This window comes from Ixodes scapularis, unplaced genomic scaffold (assembly GCF_016920785.2).
Source record: "Ixodes scapularis isolate PalLabHiFi unplaced genomic scaffold, ASM1692078v2 PGA_scaffold4__175_contigs__length_147842914, whole genome shotgun sequence".
NCBI lineage: Eukaryota > Metazoa > Arthropoda > Arachnida > Ixodida > Ixodidae > Ixodes > Ixodes scapularis.
This window is the reverse complement of record NW_024609879.1, coordinates 129249536-129269765: the sequence shown is the minus strand read 5'-3', so window position 1 is coordinate 129269765 and position 20230 is coordinate 129249536. Positions and strand designations below refer to the sequence as shown.

Sequence of the window (20230 nt, the reverse complement as noted above, 5' to 3'; positions counted from 1 at the left end):
CAATTCAGAACAGAAGGTCACATGCTTTGTATTTCCACAAGGCTCCCCTGAAGAGAATATGAACCTTTGGGAGGAAAATTTAACACAACTTAGGTTTCAGTTTAAAAATAATGTGACCTCAAATAATGTCAGGAACTGTAAGAAAAAAAAAATTATGCTAAAACAAGTTGCACCGTGAAAGTCGCATTATGAATTGCATGACTACTTATTAGAGCAAGCCCTCCTCTCCCAAGTGACTGGGTAGCCGAGTCGTTTGTTTCCCAGATTTCCCGGACCGGAGTCGGTCTGGAAAATATGGTCACTTCAAATATATAAACCCAACACTAAAACACTAATATAAGGTGGTTAACATAAGAGAGCGAGTAGAAACCTGCTATTCGGCTAAATGATCGCGGCTTTTCTAGCACACTGCACAATTCTAATAACGTAATGGTTTTTTTTCTAGAACAGTCGACACACAATTCCTAGCCAGTTACGTTTCCTCTTGGCTTGTGACTTTTAATGCGCTGAATTGCCTTCGTACTTTCAAAGATGGTCGGCAGAGCGCAGGATTCAGGCAAGCCTTCTTCAGACCCAAACCCATACGTACATAGTTTTCATATGCGCCGTCCGAGGCACGTTTCGAACAAAAAATGATGTATGTGCTCAAACCCGCAACCCCTTTAAAATCCCGGTGACGAAGTGGAAATGACAGTAAGCGGGAAGAACAACTGCGACGAGCGCTGTTCGTGAAAGTTGGCGCTACACAGGAGTACGGCATCGTGCAACACAGCACGAGTCGCTTGGTTCGGTGCCACGAGAATTCCGCAAACCCGTGAACAAACAAGAGAACAATCAACACGTCAGGCGATTGAGTCAATAGCATGACCACTCAAGGGATAAAAGCAAGCGCTATGCAGCGGCAGAACGACGACGGCTCGAAAAGACACTAGAGCAGCCCACCAGGAAAGCGCGGCCAGCCGCGGCGGGGTCCCCCAGCGGGTCCTTTTGTGACGCCGGCTGACGGGCTTCCTCCTCTCTCCCCTTTCCCTCTGCTTCGGAGAGGTGTGGCTTCGACGCCACTTTGAAGGCGCTTTTCCGGTTAATCCGCGCAGAAAATGACCAAACGAATGCGATATTCGTGATGGCTGAGATCTCATTAACTAGGCTCAGGTGTTTTTTCTCATATTTAAAACCGCTTCAGCTTCCCTTTAAAAGCGGGCTCATACAGTTCGCTGTAAAGATGATCTGTCCCTGACCTGCACTATACTAAATTACGGCTAAAGAAGGTAGGCGAGGGAAAAGAAGGCCGGGGAGGAGGAACCAGACGGAACGCTGGGGAGCAGAGGGGGAAACCTCCTCCTCTCTACATCGTTGCGTCTGCTCCCTCCTCCCCCCCCCCCCCCCCCTTTCCTTTGCCTTGCTCTACCTTCTTGAATTGCAACGGACTATAGAAGGAGGTTCTATATGTGCAACCAGTTGACGAGTGTATACCCAAATATATCACAAATTCCGGCCTACACATTTTAAAACCCGGCACAGGTGTATATAGGTGTTTTGCTGGGTGATCTATAGACATTTTTCGCTTACTCTCGACCTTAGTCACCTGGTTGGCATATCCTGTAGGGGCGACAAAAAAATATTAAAAAATTTCAACCTACAAATAGTAAAAAAATAAAGGGGTGATAAAACGAGAATGGGGGACGGTTGCGCTTATATCCTTGATGTATTCGATTGGTGAGGCGACGGCAAAACAATGCTTTTGCCCATACTGGAAGCGACGATATTTCAAGATAGCGACACCCCACGCCACTGGTGTGGTGCCGCTGACGGCATGACGCATGTGCGGACGCTTCACTTGACGCAAATTTGTTGTTTTTTGCGCATGCGCAGTTCCCATGCCTGGTATGAGGGAACGCTTGATATTGTTTGTAAAAAAAAAGCGCGTTGGAGTATAAAAAGACGAAAATAGATTAAAATAGCCTGTAGTAAAAATGAAGGATAAGGTTCTAAACTTCGATTTCAAAGTCATGTACCCAATAAAATGGAGCGTTCATTCTTTTCAGCTACTCCAATAAAATCTCCAATGGCATCGCCCTTGGGTAAGTTGATTGGAGTATTTTAATTTTCAATTTTAATTTAGTCGTGCAATGCGGATTCAGAAACAATCGCAAGATTTGGCATGACAGACAAAAATATGTTACAAGAGAGAGGAATACCCATTTTTCGCCCACTTTTTAACCTGCTCGCTCCAATACAACAAAGAGTTATCAACACAACTTTATGTTTTACTAGCTGATCATGGCGTAAGAAACCACGTTGCAAGCATAAAGCAAAAGTAATTTTACTCGCTCTGTTTCAAACCCATGTGGAATCATGTTGAGTAGAAAACTAAATTACTTCTTCGTTTGTTATTTAACAAATTTATGGGTAATCTTCTCTTTCACCATTTCAGCTTTTTTTTCCACAAAAATAGTATTGCTGTTTACGCCTATATTTACTTTAGTGGGGACACATAGAAATACCGAGTGCTTGGGAGAAAATATAAGATTGTTTTCGTACTGCCAACCTAAACAATGCATCGCAGACCGCTCCGTCTTCGGCCACATACGTAGCGTTAACAGTTCAAACCAGATGCCAATATTCCAGAGCGTACACTCATATCCTATTAAAATTTATAAAAAAAAAAATTCAACGAGAAATACAGGCGCGTTCGTTGGTCGCAAATTTCTCCCAAAAGCATGTCCAAATGTCTTTTATAACTTTTGAATCAGTAGGTTGTGAAAGTTTGGCATCCTGGTCCCGACCTCTAGCAATGCATTTGGACGGAGAAAAAGTCTATTAACTTTTCATCCGAACATCCGGTGTCATCCAAACACCCGAGGGTCGCCCGCACCGATTGCACCCCGGCCGCACACCTCTGACCGCAATGACGTCGTTTTCTAGCTCCAAGCTGGATGTGGTTTGATCCGCATTGGCGCGAAGCCAAACAAGAGGTATCCATCATCTCGGATTCGGAACACCACAAGGGAATGACTAGAACAGAGATATGTTCCTACGTAGTCGTTTTAATGACTGCTGTGAGTATCAGACATAATTTGCGCTAACCATTTAATCATGGTGCGTCGCCACGACTCACATATCGACTTTTTTCTTGTCAGGTAAACATGCGATTCGATCAGACGTCGTATCCAAAGCTCCAGTTTCGGGTGGTTCAGTTAGTGACGACAACGGAGAAGGTAAAGTTGTTGCTCTTGCTTTCTTGATAATGCATCATGTTTTGACATTTCTAGTTTGTTTTAAGAAACGCGAGGCGAGTCGAGCCCTGGGTATCTTCTTATCGTTTTAATGAGATTTGATGAGCCTTTAATGAGACTGGGGCAACAGCCGTCAGGAAGGTTGAAGAATTTATCAAGACGCAAGAATCATCAACATAAGGAGATACGCCCTGCGTTTCCTAAGTTTTTGGCGACTAGGGGATCTTACCTTTGTACGCTAAAGGCTATTTCACACACTGGCGACTACTTACGACCGTGTGCTTTAAGACCTGTTAAAATCTCTCGCGACGAGAGAACTCACTTGCGCCATCTAGCGTGTAGCCATGGAACACTCGCAGTTTCCGCACTCTAAAAAAAAGGGGGTGTAGTACTTACACCCAGTGGGGTGTATGTGACTTGTCCCATATACGACACCCCCATGGGTATATATGCGACACCCCAAAAAGGGGTGCATACATGCACCCCATTTTGAGGTGCACATGTGCACCTCAGCGGGTGCATAAGACACACCCCACCTCGGGGTGTACATAAATTCCGTTTCTCACTTACTGGGAATACTGATACACCCCCCTTTTAGGTGTAGATATATTCCGTTTCTCACTTACTGGGAATACCGATACACCCCATTCTTAGGTGTACGTATATTCCGTTTCTCACTTACTGGGAATACTGATACACCCCTCTTTTAGGTGCACATATATTCCGTTTATCACTTACTGGGAATACTGATACACCCCATTCTTAGGTGCACTGATATTCCGTTTCTCACTTACTGGGAATGCAGTTACACCCCATTTTTAGGTGTACTTATATACCGTTTTCCACACCCTTCTCACTTACTGGGAACCGATAAACCCCACTCTTAGGTGTACACGTGCGAAGTCAACAAAACTAACACTAGAACATTTTCCATCAAATTGACAGGAAATGTCTTTGCAGTTCTTTTCCAAGCTTTTAACTGTCAAACGACGGTGTTTTGTGTCATTTTCATGTCCCATTTGTCAACCCGAAAACAATTAAGCTGCCAATCCCACATTCTATCGTCATTTCATTATATGGCCTGGCATCATTTGGACGTCCTAACTGTCAACCTGAAATACAATTGAGAGCTTTTGTGTCACTCCTGCGAATATAACATTGTCAGGATCATGCAATATTTTATAAAATAAGCTACGAAAATTGGTATCTGTTCCTACATATTTATTGCTCATAAACACTGGGTGAAACATATACTTCAAAAATACACATTTAATGCATGCACCAGAAACGTCGCTTGTTTCTTTTCTTCATCTTTTTGCATGTCTTATCTTTTAGTCTTGTGCCTTGGGTGTTGACCACCAAAAAGAGCCATGGAGCATTCCTGAAAAGCCAAACCCAGTTGTATACCATGATTAGATACATATAGGACACTGTCAAGGCCTCACACCTTTCTTAATGAGCATTACCAAAAACCAGGAACTCAGCTAACTTCATAACTATTTTGCACACCTTTGAAGAATAGTGGGGTGGAAAGTTTACCACTTTAGATACAGGTGCAAGGCTGCAAAACCGAAAACACAGATAAAAAGCATGTGTTTTCAATATATTTAAACAACTGATTTTGGCGGTTTTCAACAATGCCAGCCTCTTTCTTATTGCAACTGTGTTTATTTTTTACTAATAAAATGCACAATTAGCCTGAAAAGTGCCATAAGCAACCTTGTACTCAGTGGCGCCTAACCAGATAAACGAATGCCAATATCAGAGATGTCCTAATGCAAGCTTCCTTTAACAAAATTTTGGACCATCTAAAACAGTGCTCTCAAACACATTTGAGTGTAGAGGCCAGATAGCCCACCCCCAAAAGATCGAGGGCTTCTGTAAGGCATGGGGTTCAAGAAATTTGTTAAAGGGACCTCGCGCTTTCCACATTTTGTAACTTGCAATCTTGACAGTGACATTTTTAGCCGTGATTCATTTGTAGTGCTCCCCTTATCCCTTTCCTGATGCAATCACAATAATTAAATTGGTACTGCCGCCAACACACTGGCATTTTGTAAGAGGACAAGAGAACAAGTACCCTGTTGTTGCCGTTGCTTATTTCACTCAGGATAAATTCAAGCTCAACATGTCTCGAAAGAATGCTTTTTGCTTTTCTGAGAACTTCTGATAGCACCAGTCTGAGCGAATACTTGTATTTTAATGGTGATATTTTCTGAGGGCGAGAATCCAGAGCCCATGAATTTATCTTTGGTGGTTGCTTCTGACAAGCGAGAGTTCATGCAGTTGAGGTGCATCCTTGAGCAAAGAGCTCGTGGTTGCAGTCTACCAGCGGAATTGTCGTGCAGGTGCTAAATACTAAAAAAAAGACGGGAAGGAAAAATAGAGACTAAACACCTGAAAAATAAAAAATAAATTACATATGTTATAAGAGCATAGCTACGTTTCCAGCGTAAATGAATAGACCGATCCCACCAAGCGTTCCACGCATGCGTGACGCCGCCATAACTGTAGTTCGTAGGAGGCAGACTCCAGTTCACGCGACAGCTCATGCTGCCTCGTGGTCTTCTCGCGCAAACCTCCGGCATGGTTGTCGCGCGTGTAGAAAGACTACAGCTCCCACGATGCATACTGGCAGTGGTGGCGTACTCAAACAAGCTGATGAGATCGGTCTATTAGCGACATATTATAATGCATGCCATTTCTAATGCTCGTTATGAGAACGGGAGCTTGCAGCTGGTTTCCTGTGGGTCGTGTTCAAGCAAATAGCGAGCTGCGTCTCCAAGCACTGAGCAGATTAATTTTACCCAGTTATATATTACCTGCCAGTGCATCATAACCTGTACAATGGTGAATATATTCCGAGTCACTACTTGCGCGCAGCACAGGCTAAGGCAATGCCCGAAGAGGGGAAAGGGCAAGCGCTAGAAAGGCGGGTGAGGAGAGTAACCTCCTCTCCTATCTAACATTCGTAGTGCTTTCCCCCTCTTCCCCAGCCCTCCTCTCCCATATGCCTTCCTAGTGCTCGCCTTTTCTCTCTTCGCATGGCGTTGCATTAACCTGCACTACACACAACTAGTGACACGGAGTATAATTGAAGAACGGTACACTTACAGATGTCAAAGCACTTGAAGAGTTCGCAACTTCGGTGCAATGCCACTGGTTGCACTTTTGTATCGCACTTCAGATGGGTTGATTTGCCCGAAGTACCTGGAAAATAATAAGAATGATAGAATAAATTAATGTGCCATAAACCAGGGCTGGGCAGATACACTCCAAAAAGCATTCGGGAATACTGAGATACATCTGCTTTAAGGCCAAAAATACAGATACTGAGATACATTGTCTTTTATGCAATGCTATATCCCCGAGACACTTCTGCGAAACTGGTGAAAAAGTATTCAGGAATACAGATACAATGTGTGGTTCTATCTGTATTGTAGAGGGTGTAGTTCGTGGGGAATATGTACGGTCAGTGGCGTTCCAACTTGTTTTCGAGTCAGGAGGGGGGGGGGGGGGGGGGGGGGGTGCTCTTGGTATTCCTTGGGCGCCGCCGGCCAGTCTTTAACCTGCCCTGTGGCGGCTGTTTTAGGGGGGGTGGCAGGAGGGGGGACAACACATGCCTTGCGCCCCCCTTGACCCCCCCCCCCCCCCGGTTGGTACGCCCATGTGAATGGTATCTATGCCATTTCTGCGCCGGGTAGAGAAAAACAATCAACTCAAGAGGTTAGGAAAGGAAAATATCCAAATCACAAGCGTGAAAATACAATATGTGGACCCTCATTGGTGTTGGTTGCGGAGGTGCAATATCGTTTTTCTGAAGTTTTTTGGCACGATTTAATGCCGCAGGCAGGGGTGGAGGCACGTGTTTCCAGAAGGAGGGAGGAAGAGGAGTGGGGGCAGCTTAACAGATGTTTGAGAACCCCCTTCTTTCGCTGCACTAAAATATACATGGGGACGCTTTATCCTCTTATTGCTTTCTTCTGTAAATAATTGTCTTATGTCATGTATCATGTTACCCGTGTTCCAAAGAGATGTAAATACCTTGTTTGAAATTTTATGTGTTGGGCTATTTTCATAGCCCGACATTTGGCTATTCTTGGGCACAATATCAGGAAATTTTGACGGGTTAATCTGCAAATACCTGGCAACCCTGCTCTGGCTACCGTATGGGGCCTACGAAGGAACTCCATGCTGCCCTACAGTTCCTGCAGAGGCAGCCTACGGGAGTCAGGAGTTGCGCGTTCATCCCAGTAGCTCCGGCTTTCCTGCAAGTTTGCTCCTCACATGACTGAATTCGGGGAATAGCGGCCGCCGCGCTCTACCTCCTCATTTCCTGGAAAGCAGGACAGGAGGAGGCAAAAGCGGGGTTATGCACACCGAGGCGCTTGCACCGTCGGCGAAGCCGCCGTACCGGTGGCTTTCTTGCACGGCATTTGGAGTCTGCTCCTCACGTGATCGGATATCGGCAAATAGCGGCGCGGCGGCACGTGGAAACCAGACGCGCAACTCTGGCTGGAGCCTATAATGTCAATGCTGCACTAGAGTACCAGTTCCTGTATAGGCTCCCTACGGGAGCCAGAGTTGCGCCTCTATTTTCTACGTGCCGCCGCGCCGCTATTTGCCGAGATCCAACCACGTACCGTGCAAGAAAGTAACGTTGCACGCGCCCCGCCGTACGCACCCCTGCTTTTGAGCGCGCCTCGTCGGTTCGAGAGTCAATGGTTCCAGTACCCTCTCCCTCTTCGTAGTGGCCGAGCAGGGAGGGAATATGGTTTCGTTGTGTCGACCTCGGGGGCGGAAGATTACGCACGATGGGGACAAAGGCGAGTTTGGGGGAGTAGTATCTAGGTCACAGCGCCTCAATGGTTGAACAGGATGTAGCTGACGTTTTGGGCGTGGAACGGGTGGGAGAGGCCTTGCGCGCGCGTTGTTTTCTCGACACTTAGCCTCGTGTCGAGGTGGCAGCATATATTCGCCAAGAGGTCCAAAAGTCGCGTGAGGAGCTGGATCAACATGCCGAGCAGGAAAGACGGCGCTAAGAAGATGAACGCGCAACTCTGACTCCCGTAGGGAACCTATAAAAGAACTCTAACTGCCTTGTCTTGAAGCGCCACCTTAGTTCCATCCTCCCCACTGAAAATCGCATTGCATAACCGTACGTGCGAGCGAAGCCGGTAACAAGCGCGAGCATGTTGCTCTGCAATCGAACTACGTTTCACCGACAGATCGTTTTATAGATACGCGATTATTCATCGCCAGAATGCTTCATCGACAGCACAAACTACCTTTTTTCTGTAAGGAGCTGCCTCACACTGTTGCCACGGAGCGGATAGTACGTGTAGGATACACCCGCGACGAAATGTCCCTACAACGCTAAATCCGCGTAACGACTGTCGATGGAACGGTAGTGTCGACGAACGAGAGTTCATGAAACATCTGTCCACAAAAAGTGTTTTTTGGCGAAACGATAGAGACCCGTTGCTCTGAATGACGCCAGCTCTACACGCAAGAATAATGTCTCGAAGCTGCGATGTCGTGCTCGTTTGTACACTCAGAGAACCGGGCACCGCCACCGCGCACACATGCCACAAATACAAAGGCGAAGAAACTCTGACATAAACAGGAGAAAAAGGAAAGCACGTCCCCAGCTAGCAGGCCCCATGCCTCGCAAAACGCAGCATCCAACGAGTGCATGTAAACGGCAGACTTACCTTTATCGGGCGGGCACATCTTGGTTTGTGACTGCAGCTACGTGCCAAGCATCGCTTCATAAACACGATCCGCTTTGTCCAACCACCTTCTAAAAAAACACGCAATTCAAAATAGCGCGAATGAACAAAGGCGATGTCACCGCCAGCCGAAGCAAAAGTATGGCCGCCGAAGCACGCCGGTATGGAATGCAGGAGGTGAGGAGGTCAAGTCTCCTAGCAACACGAAGGCCAGATAACGCGCGAAACGCGATCGCTATCGCGATAGGTTGTCAGTCGGATGACGTGTAACCAGTGACTGCTAATCAGGACCGCGCGCATTTTGTTTGTTTTCTTGCGCTCTCCCGATAGCACTCCCTCTCCCCTTTTTGAAAAAGGAAAGGGGGGGGGGGTGTAATGGTGCACCTGGCAACACCCTCGCCTCGCCCGCCGATTCCTTTGGGAGAGGAGGATTCGGGTGATGGAAGTGCGATTACGCTCGCCGGGTGTCTCCAGTCATAGGGGGGTGTAAGGGTGCGCGATACACCCACATACACCCTTTTTTTCTGAGAGTGCGTATATGTAACTCTTTTTCGCACATCCTTCTGTTTTTTTTTTTCTTTCCTTGAAAACACTTTTGACAACGTTATAAACGACAATTTCCTATAGATAGTACGTACATTTGACATCGCAGATACCGCAGAAACCTTCGCTCTAGTGAAACGCAGTTCCACGCGGTCACCTGATAGATGGAGCCAGCGTGCCAGTGTGTCTTCTCGTTGTAAGAAATCACAAGAGCTATTGGGGATTTTGCGTACGTTTATACAGCCTAGAACTTGGTCTGCCTCAACGGGCGATGAGTCTCCCAGCTGTAGATGAGAAATTGTAGCCACTGCAGTACAATCGCCAGCCTGGGGTCTTTAACGTGCATCACGCAGTAGTGACACATGACCGCACGCTGGTACGATGCTCATCCAGATCGAAACGGGCAGGGGTTGGGATTGAACCAGAACTATTGGCTCTTATCAAATAGCAGGTGTGTGAACGGGGCTTTAAATGGACACTGACAGGGTATTTATGATTTCCAAGGTTTATATATGAACATGACCTATAAGAGCGCAACTACTCAGAACATAATTTGCGGCTCGAAATTAGATTTTTTCCGCCAGAAAACAGCCGGTCGAGAATTCGCTAGACTTAGTCGCGCTCACTCTCATTTTTTATGGTCACGTGCCGCTCGAAATATCTGTATTAAATGTATTCAAAATCGTATGTTCTCTAAGGGACACATCCAATATTAAAAATTAAAAAAATATATATATATATAATCCCCGGTTGTTAATTTTTTTTCGCATTAAAGAAACTGCAAATGCGTTGATCGAGAAAAAAGATGTTACACAGATCAGAGGAAGTACATGTACACGTCATTCTCAATATGGCGGTGTACCACTGGCTGGACAACGAGATGGCGGCGCACGACCGACCAGCGTTGCGACGGACGTGGGGCCGCTACTTCGGAACTGTCGTTCGTGGTACCGGCCAATCGATCTTCAATCGTAGAACATCGAGCAGCATGGATTTAAATGCGAAAAAATTGCCCAACAAACGGTGCAGTGTGCATGGAAGTTCGTGGTCGTCGCCGTCGTCGTCTGCTTCAAACACCGGAAAAGCGAAGAAAAAAAAAACGCGGTCGGGTGTAATTGTAAGCAGTGATAAAGTGCAGGCGAGCTGGTAATTAATCGACACCTTGTAAACCCTGAGATGGGGAACGATAAAAAACGGACGAACACAACAAAATCTCAAGGTTTTGTTGTGTTCGTCCGTTTTCTTTTTATCGTTCCCCATCTCAGGGTTTACAAGATGTCGGGTGTAGTCACGTGACTTCCGGCCATGAGCTTCGGTGCTCGTGTTTTGGTTTCGGTTTCGGGCAGTTGAGCTTCTGGTGTTACTAAATATGTCCTGAAACAATTTTTCTGCTTTCGCTAAATACTATTTAGAATCACTCCCTAGCGTTAAAATTTAAATAAACTTGCCTTAGTTATTTCTTTTTTATTTCGAGGCAATGGCACTCGCCCAATAAATTTGAGAAACATTAGAATCCTTTATTCTTTTAACTCGGAACCAGAGCAAGCGGCCAAGTGGCCTGGTGCCTATGCCGTGTTAGGACCGAGCGGTTGTCCGGGCACTTGGTGCGCGGCAGGGAACCGACCCAGGGCCGGAACTCACGAGGAAGCCGCAATCGTGAAGGACCAGGGAGCAGGTGGGGTGTTTCGTATAGGTAACTCTTTCTATATGCATATGGAGAGGTTACATCAACTCAAGAACACATTCGAGAACACTAGAGAACACTGTCGAGAACACAAAGTAGCAACCGCCTGCTGCTGCTTTTATAACGTCACTTTTCCCCACGTCCCTAGTAGGGAATCCCTATCGTTCCTGCCTTGACCGAAACGTCGTGGTCAGTGTTCGTTACGTTCAGGCACGCCAATTCCCTTTCCCTCACACACTGCCACGCGCGTCACGCACTCCGTGGGTTAGACGTCCTTTGTAGGTCACCGGCGCCGTCGAAGTCCGGATGGGGCAAAGATATAATTACCCCCAGGTGCAGAATCTTAGTTCTCACGCGCTAAGGAGATCCTTTGTCCAGGGCGTCCCAAGACTGTCGATGGCGCCGTGCATCGAGGCGAGACAGAAGCAGCAAGGGGAGGGGCCGGAAGTAGGGACGCGCCGATCAACTCGATGTTTCCCTTTCATCAAGGGCGTTAGCGATTCCATGTCGGCCTGTCGTTTCGTTTCCGGGCACAGCTGACCGGAGCCACGTGGCGACGGTACTCAAGGCGTCCACCGGCGCCAGTCGGATTAGTTAGGGAAGGTCGTCTCGTGGGGCCTTTCGCAACAGCCGTCAACGTTATTCATACACAAGCGCTGGAATTGGAAAATTAAAAAAAAAAACACGTACTGAGCTCTAGGCATTGCTAGAGTTCGGCCATTGTCATCACCGCAGTGGTTGGACACGAGCCACTACCCGAGTGTCCGCCGAGACATCGATTGTTACGAGCCGAAGTCGAGTGCTCAGGCAGTTCTCGTGTCCATCCCATGAGCCACGCTCGACTGTCGTCAGGCGTGTGGTTTCCATCCCACAATTACGCCATCGAACTTTGCGAAGGCAAGGCTGAAAGAAATAGAACCCTTTTATCCTCGCAATTTCACCGCGACAAGGAAGCGTATGAATCAGTGGCGGTCCGTGCGAGTCTATACTGGCCAGGCTAGAACCAATACGCTTCCGCAAAGTCATGAAAATTGCAACCCGATATCGTTTCATGATCCCTTTAAAACTGTACGTAACTCTGCAGCAAAATATTGATTAGAAACCCTGCTGACATGTTATTAAATCGCCTGGCAAAGCACAAAAAAAAAACATATTGGAGGGTGTCAGTGTCCCTCTAAGTCAGCAAGTTTACTTCCTTGCAGAACGCGAAGACTGTCAAATATGGCGAACGATAGAAGATTCTCAGGAATTAAGTTTAGAATATCACTATAGATTTCAAACATTTCGTCTGTCTAGGGACAATGAAAACGTGAAACGTCATGCTCATATTCTTCCTGCGTACATCATATTTTTCAACTCTAGTAATCGTATTCTGAGCATTGTAATTTGCTGGTATCCTTCTATCGTTGGCCGTAATTGGTCGCATCGTGTTCTGCAGAAAAGTGAACTGGCAGTCCGTTTTTAGAGTGTAGTGTGGTGCAATTTTCATGTGGAAAAACTTACCCACTTTGTCAGTAAAATATAGTGTTTGGCGCTAGAATGTGCAGGGCACCCACCGAAAAATTCCCAGGGTTATTTTTATTTTCACTGCAAAAATAAACTAAAAACTGACGACCGCTTATTCTCCGCCCAAATGTAGAGCTAGCGACGTCAGAAGCATATGAAGGAGCTTCAGATCTAACCGTTATCTAATTCAAAAATTATATGTGATTTTCTGAAAATCTCAATGGAACACGGGGTAGGTTTTCGCCCATTTTTGCCCCCCCCCCCCCCCCCCCCCCCCTCGGTAACCGGCACCTTTCAGCTTCATAGCCATTTCTTGGCCAATTCTTGGGCCATCTTCCTTTTGATAATACCAGAAAATCGCTAAGTTTTGAGGAAGAAAGCGGCCGCTTGTGGAATTTTAGCGTCTCGGTCGGACCGCTAGGGCTGCATTTAGGCGAAAAATGAGAGTTCGGAAATGCGTAATTTATTTTTGCGGTAACGAAAAAAAAAAAAAATACAGCCTTTCTATTTTGGTGAAGAAAGAAGACCAGCAAAGCTGTACTATGGCGGGAGTGAAGCAGTGGCCGGCCGCAAGTCGGCAAGCCAGAGTGGAAAGGTTGGAAGCTACCGCCACCTATGAGCGACGGCGGCAACCATGGTTGTCTGGTTGTCGCCGTCGCTCGTAGATGGCAGTAGCTGTCCAGAGTTTCGTGTCATCATCTGTTTGCTGTCGCACACGATACTGGGAAAACTAGCCCTTAAAAGCTCCCCTATACAAAAAAAAAATGTGATTACGTTTTGGGGGGAGAAGGGGAGAGCCTTATTACAAAGTTAAAAACCAAAAGCAAAAAAAAAATGCGGACCTTGTGTTCACGCCTTAATAGACCCTTTTTGAAACCCCGTCGAGCAGCATTGACGGTTGCCATTTCCTGGGCACGAAGCGTGTGATTGGATCCGAGTCATCGCCGAGCGCTGACGTCACATTCGTGTCCAACAGATGCTCAGAGTGCGTGGCCCGACAATGGCAGACTCGGTTACTTGGCGCAGCAGCGACTAGGGGGCGCGCCCTTTTTCAAAAAGAGAATATTGTCTCTCGGTGTACGCAGGGCGGCACAGTTAGCTCGAACACAATGTCGCAGCTTCAGTGATCTTGAATCATACACTTTAGTGTCACAGCAACAACATTTACGACTCGGTTTGGCACAACGTTTTACACTCCTAACATTAACAAAAATTTTATTTCTAAAACAAACACAAAAATCGTCGATCCCCAGTCCGCGTTAAAGGGGTTCTGCAATCATATTCAAGCGTCTACCTTTTTTACGGTTCCGACGTCTCTTGGGGTTCGATCAAGCCAGCGGGCACGGAGAGAGTAACTAAATATCGGTGCGTCATATTTTAATCGAGCGACGCGGAAACCTCCTCCACCGACGAGGGCGACCCGCGGTACCGAAAGCGCGCAAAATGTGACGTCTTTGGTCCTGGGCTTACTACTGGTCAGAGCCGCTAAAAGCTTCTTTTTAGTCGAAATACAAAATATAAGTGGCGCCCGAACCGTTTCAGTTATATATAAAAGTAGTTTTTGTTCAATATTTTAGATCAGAAAAAAAAACGAATGCAGTTCGTAAAGTACGGAAACAAGAAATGACCCGTCGACATACCCGCGGCGGATACTAGAAAGGAGTAGTGGGATCAGGCGCCGACACGGAAAGGTCCCGGATATACGCGGCGGCGCTGCGGTCGTATGGACAGGAGGATCCAACCGGATCCGAGCGTTCCGAAGGCCTTCGGCGAGAAGCTTTGTCTTGCGGTTTGGCCGTTTCGAGGTACGGCAGCGCAAATTAGCTCTTATTCTGAACTGTTCTTTACCCCGTGTTTGCTGTCGTTTGTGGTCAATGAAGTGTCATGCCGAATTAGTATTTAATCGCGCAGCAAATGCAATGAGAGCCGCTCTGGCTGCCCGCTCCATACAGCCTATCCAGAACATGCTTTAGTGGCGCCCCATCGCGCCGTCGACACGGAGTGCGGCAGCCGTGAGCTCTCGCTGAGCTCACTACCCCTCCTCTAGTTCACGGCCACTCTTAAACAACCAAGGCTGTCAAGAGGGGGTTTATTGTTTGCTTGTTTTTGTAATTTTAATTTGCCTATAACTTTTAAAATAAAGGGAATTTCGAGAAAAGAAAAGTTTCACTAAGTTACTACGCTCAGTGCGCTCACGTTCGGTGCAAATTAAAAACCAGTAAAAAGGTCCTTGCAGGGCCTCTTTAAGTATGCGGGTTTCGCAAGATCATTTACCTCACGTCTCACGTGGTTTTCAATCTAAAAAAAGCTTGAAAACAGATTTGGGCCTGTTAAGGAACGTACGTTTTGTATTGTTAAGAAGCAAATAGGTTACTGCGAAATGTATCACAAAGCAATCAAAGTATGTTTATAGACTTCTTTTGCATACGCATATTCTGTTTCCTGCTATAGGAAGAGGAATCGTTCCTTCACAAGCACAATGGATACATAGAACCAGAAGTTACGTTAAAGAAAATGTATAATTTCACGAGACAATACGAAGATGCCTATCCCGACCTGTTTGTGGTGCTGACCGGGTAAGTAAAACGTTCGACTTAAAGCCAGACCGACACGCGGAGCGGCTCTGTTTACCAACACGGCCGGAAGGCCGCGCATGCGCGGAAGCTATGTGGGCAAAAGCGGCCAGGCTCTCCGTGTTTTCGCCATTGCGAAGTGTGGCGTGCGCTTGTTGTTGACGTTGTAGGGACGCTTCTTGCTTTATTTGTGCGTCGTATTTCCTGACAGCGTATGTCGTATGTTATGCTCGACTATTTGAGCTCGCTACCCGAGCCTGAAGGGCAGCTGTATCGAAACAAACTGTGCGTGGATGGCGTTGCCTTAGACGATCCGTACGCCTAAACAAGGCCTGCTGAGCTTCCGACGTGAAGTTGCTGCCACCGACGCCGACGGCTCACGTCGTCGTTTATTTAGTTTTTTCGCCAAGCCAGTTCACGGCCGACACGGTGCAGGCGTTCAAGTCTCTCGAGGTCTACAATTACTTCGAGTCGGCGTCCGCACTGCCGGCGGGATCAGCAGACTGTGGGTCTACGGAAGTGTATTTATTAACAGATTAAATACGCACAGCGTCTTCAAGTCAAGGTATGATATTTTTTTCTACCACAAGGCCTGACAAGCAGTAACGCTTTGTCCGTTCTGCAGTCTTGGCGATAACACGTTGGAAGTATAACGGCGTTACCAGGAACGCGTTACTTTTTCAGTAACGTAGTGTCCTAGCCGTTACTTTTTCGACACAGTAGTGGATAACGTACTTACGTTATTATTTCAAGTAACGTCGTTATGTTACTCGTTACTACTTCCCAAGTCTTGAAAAAACTACACTTCAATTTTTTCCGTGTTTTTAGGCGTCAAGCCATGGGAATTTCTAAGTTTTCTGCGTTTTTCTTTGCGTTTTTTCTCGTGAGTATCTGGGTGAAGCCGTAAAAAGAGATAAAGTAATTATGCTCATTTTCTGCATCAACATAATATTTCTTGAAATACGAGATTATGCTGTATCCTGTATCGTCAAAACAGTATAAAGCGTGTTAAATATAATTGAAAAAATATACGCAGAAGTAACGTGCGTTACTTTTTATCGATAGCGGTAACGCGTTCCTTTTATTTTTAGGTGACGTAGCTCGGTAACGCGCACCTTTTATTTACAAGTAACGAGCAATTAGCGTATTTCATCACTTTTTTTCGGTAACGCCTACGCCGTTCTGTCGCCGATCTCCTTCTGCTTGGTAGCACAGACGTAGCGAGCCTCCGACGAGCGTTTCGCCGGTGCTTTGTGCGCGAACACCGCGGGAACAAAATCCAGGTGGTCTCCATAAGACGATGGTTTCCTTACCGAGGCCTGCATATACACGTTTGCAAGTCCGGCTTCAGGGCGCTGCCATCTTGCCTGTCTGGGGTGCGCTTGGACCAGTCATAATCCGATTACGAAGCCTTGCTAGCCTTGCTAAGGCGTCGTAATCCGATTATGGCCGCTCCCGAGAGCGCACCCCACTGAGGAAGATGGCGGCGCCCTGAGACCGGACTTGCAAACGTGTATAAGCAAGCCTCGGGACGGAGATTAAAATGGAAGTCGCACTTGCCTTCCAGAAAGTGCTTGCCGCACAAACGATCGTTCGCGCGAGGCAACCCTTCTTTTCGATCCACGGATATCATCCACCTTCTGTGGCTTTTTTTTTTTTCTTTATTTGTGTCTGCGGATACATGTTCCGCAGAGGGGGTCTAAGGCTAAAGGCACGAGTGCCTGACGAGGCCTTAACCCCCTCTTGGTATGCAGCGAGCATCAACATACATATACAATACATCATATACACATAATACATCATACATATTAAATACATATACATTAAATTCATACAAGTTCATTAGCCAAATCTTAATACTGCCAAATATACAGTTTTTTAGCTTAGACAAACTAAAACAGATAAATATTATATACATATGCGCGGTATGATCAGAAAGTCTAGCCCGCCACAATGGGTGGACAGACACCCAGATTACAGGAAATACCTTACAAAGGCTTGCAGAATCTATACTTTGCGTAAAAGAAACTGCCAGGCACTGGTCTGAGAACCATGAGTCCTCCTTAACGTCGTCGGAAGTTTGCAAGATCGAGCTGAAGCGCACGTTCTTCAGTCAACATCGACGAGAGAGAGAGAGAGAGCCGCATTCCTGATTCTGTCCAGGACACGGCCCCAACGAGAGTGTCACCGCATTCTTGGAGGATCTTTTGCGCCTGATCGAGCGCCCACGCCGACCCTGATGCTACAGAAGAAAATAAGCTAAGAATCCCATGTCCATCATGTGAGGGACAACACCTTCGGCAGTCTTGTCCGCAACCACCCGACAATAGTCGAAAGATTGATATCACCAAGGCTTCGAACATTAAACGTGCACTGCATAACCGAGCGTGTCACAATCAACAAGTTCCCGGCGTCTCCACACTCGAGTCGTCCAGCTGCAGCTTCGACGCCAGCCTCCCAGGCATCCACGACATCATCCACGACGTTGTCTGGGAGGAGATTAGGAAGCTACATCCTGCCATCAGTTGCCCGACTTTTATTTTGATTGCTAAGATTGTTTCGGAACAAGTTCGACAGGCATTTCAACCGGAGAGTTCTGCGAGCGAAGCGCCATCTGACGAACCGAGGGCGACTTACGCCACAATGACACGACGATCGCCACCGGCTTCTCCTTACTATTCAATGACAATTCAATAAGACACCCCAACGCCGAAGCATTCCCGACATCGGGTGTAGGTCTGCGCTGAAAAAAGTACACCGATAAAAACGAAGGTATTGCGAATGGTCGACCGAAATCCAATCTGTTACCCACTGCATAAGGCCAACCATGTCTGCCGGAGCTGCCCGTTCCAATGAATTGGCCTGTGAGGGTTTGTGCCGAACGACCCTCGACCACGTCTCAGGGAGCGACCGCGGGACATTGAGGATTATCTTCGCCGGCCTTTGTCCCTGATGCCGACATGAACCAGAAGCTCCTGATCCCCATCACCTCGACAGGAGGTAAGCAGGACAAAGCAGGTGATCGGCAATGCAATGGCAGTTTATTTGGTGTCGGTTCTCGTCCAAGGACAATACGTAATAATTTGCTGACACCAATTATCTGTGTCCACTCCACAAAGCCCACAATTTCTAACTTTGAGGGACAATGCCGCTGAGCGACTTGAAAAAATAGAATGGTTGGCTGTTCTCAAAAGTGGACAGCAAGGGAATAGACAGCGGCAAAGAAATTTGGACAAGAGTAAAGGAACAAACACGACAGGACGGCGCTGAACTGACACCTGTTGTTTATTTTAGTTCAGCGCCGTCCTGTCGTGTTTGTTCCTTTACTCTTGTCCAAGTTTCGTTGCCGCTGTTTATTCCTAAGACGTTCACCTCAAACCAACTAGCACAACACGACACTTTGTTGGACACCAAGCATCACCCGACTTCACTTTGCCGCACGAGGCTTACACAAGTTGCAGTGGTCGCGGGATGCAGAAGAAATAGGCATTACGAAATGCAAGTGAAATTGCTTGGATAGCAAACAAACACTGTTGCCAGCCATCAAGTCAACGGTACAGCAAGAGACACAGCCACGTAAGCAATAGATGTCCCAGCTTGCTGCATTTACGCAGAAACATATACCAGGAAAATAAGCGGATTAGAAGCAGAACCCTGCAGCTTCACTGCATTAGATGTCAGTGCCGCACATGACGTATGATTACAAGACGGCATCAGTCAGTCAAAAGTGCCACTCGACCAAACTGAACACCGACGTGCCAGGAGCGTCATCCGACAACAAGAAGCACAGGTATTACGACTGAACGCCTGACACGAGACTGTCGCAGAAAAAACTCGTTATGGAACAATTTGCTAAGGATCAATAATTATGTAATCGAGTGGAAATAAACATATTTAATACACTAACAAAATAAACATATTTCCGCTTGCCTTTACGCCTTCAGGGTCTATACACCAAGAATTATGTTCACTGCATGCGCTGGACCTTTGAGGACACTCGCATCTCTGACCTTTCAATATTAAATAATGAGACATACCAGACCGGCAGACTTGTTGCATGAAGTTGCACTTCTTCCACCTCTCCTGAACATGTGGTGCATCTGAAAACCAACTACAGTGATGTGAAAATGTTATTTATGAATTTATTCTCTCCAGGAGCCTTTGTAGGCATTGCACAAAGGATACTTAAAACTACACACATGATAATAACATCAAAGCACACTGACATTAATGAACACAAAACGGACCCAGCTACCGAAAGCAAAAAAGAAATAATTATTCGTACGAAATAATTATTGCTGTAACTTGTTAATTGCAAAAACAAACACACCTCTGAGCATCGAGTTTAATAGTATGTGTTGATGCATTGTTATATAGAAGGACATTTCCTATACGGATGACGCAATAGACCCTTTGCAAAACCCCATCAAGCAACACAACTGTCGCCATTGTTTTTCGGCGTAAAGCACACGAATGGGCCCAAGTTCACGTCGAACGCTAATGCAGCATTTGAGTCCAATAGGCGCTGAGCCGAGTTCACAGTGATGGCTAACATAACAGTCTTGTCGAACAAATGCCCAAAGTACGAATGCCTTGCGTAATTAGAGTAGTAGCTACTGTAATTCGTTTCACCGCAATTTGGCAAACGGCGAAGGCTAGTCTCGGTTAGTCAGTATGCACGTTGGAGAGAGGCACATGACAACGTATCATCAGGGTGCTCGTCTGCACAGATTTGTTACTCACCTTCACTCCGTCCCTCTGATTGGCTCAGGGGGCTGTGGCGGTTGCCCTTTTCCAAGTTACGGTGAAACGAAGTAGAGGCAGCCCATGCCCTTTTGAAAAAAGTCTATTGAAAAGACTGAAAGGAAAGGTTGTCAGCATTTTTCAACAATACTGCCGTTCGGGCAAGAAATGAACACAAATATGAATCATGTTGTCCAGGTAATTAAAACAAGT

General features: G+C 46.6%; 1 protein-coding gene across 1 annotated transcript in view; it reads left to right on the top strand.

Annotated features, from left to right (window-relative positions):
* LOC115316192 (A disintegrin and metalloproteinase with thrombospondin motifs 7-like) overlaps positions 1 to 20230 on the top strand; it is a 64866-nt gene that overhangs the window by 20091 nt on the left and 24545 nt on the right. The window contains exons 5-8 of the mRNA XM_040207921.2: positions 2046 to 2081; positions 2926 to 3059; positions 3141 to 3218; positions 15153 to 15277. Of these exons, the coding sequence (XP_040063855.2) occupies positions 2046 to 2081; positions 2926 to 3059; positions 3141 to 3218; positions 15153 to 15277 (373 nt within the window). The remainder of the gene's footprint in view (positions 1 to 2045; positions 2082 to 2925; positions 3060 to 3140; positions 3219 to 15152; positions 15278 to 20230) is intronic.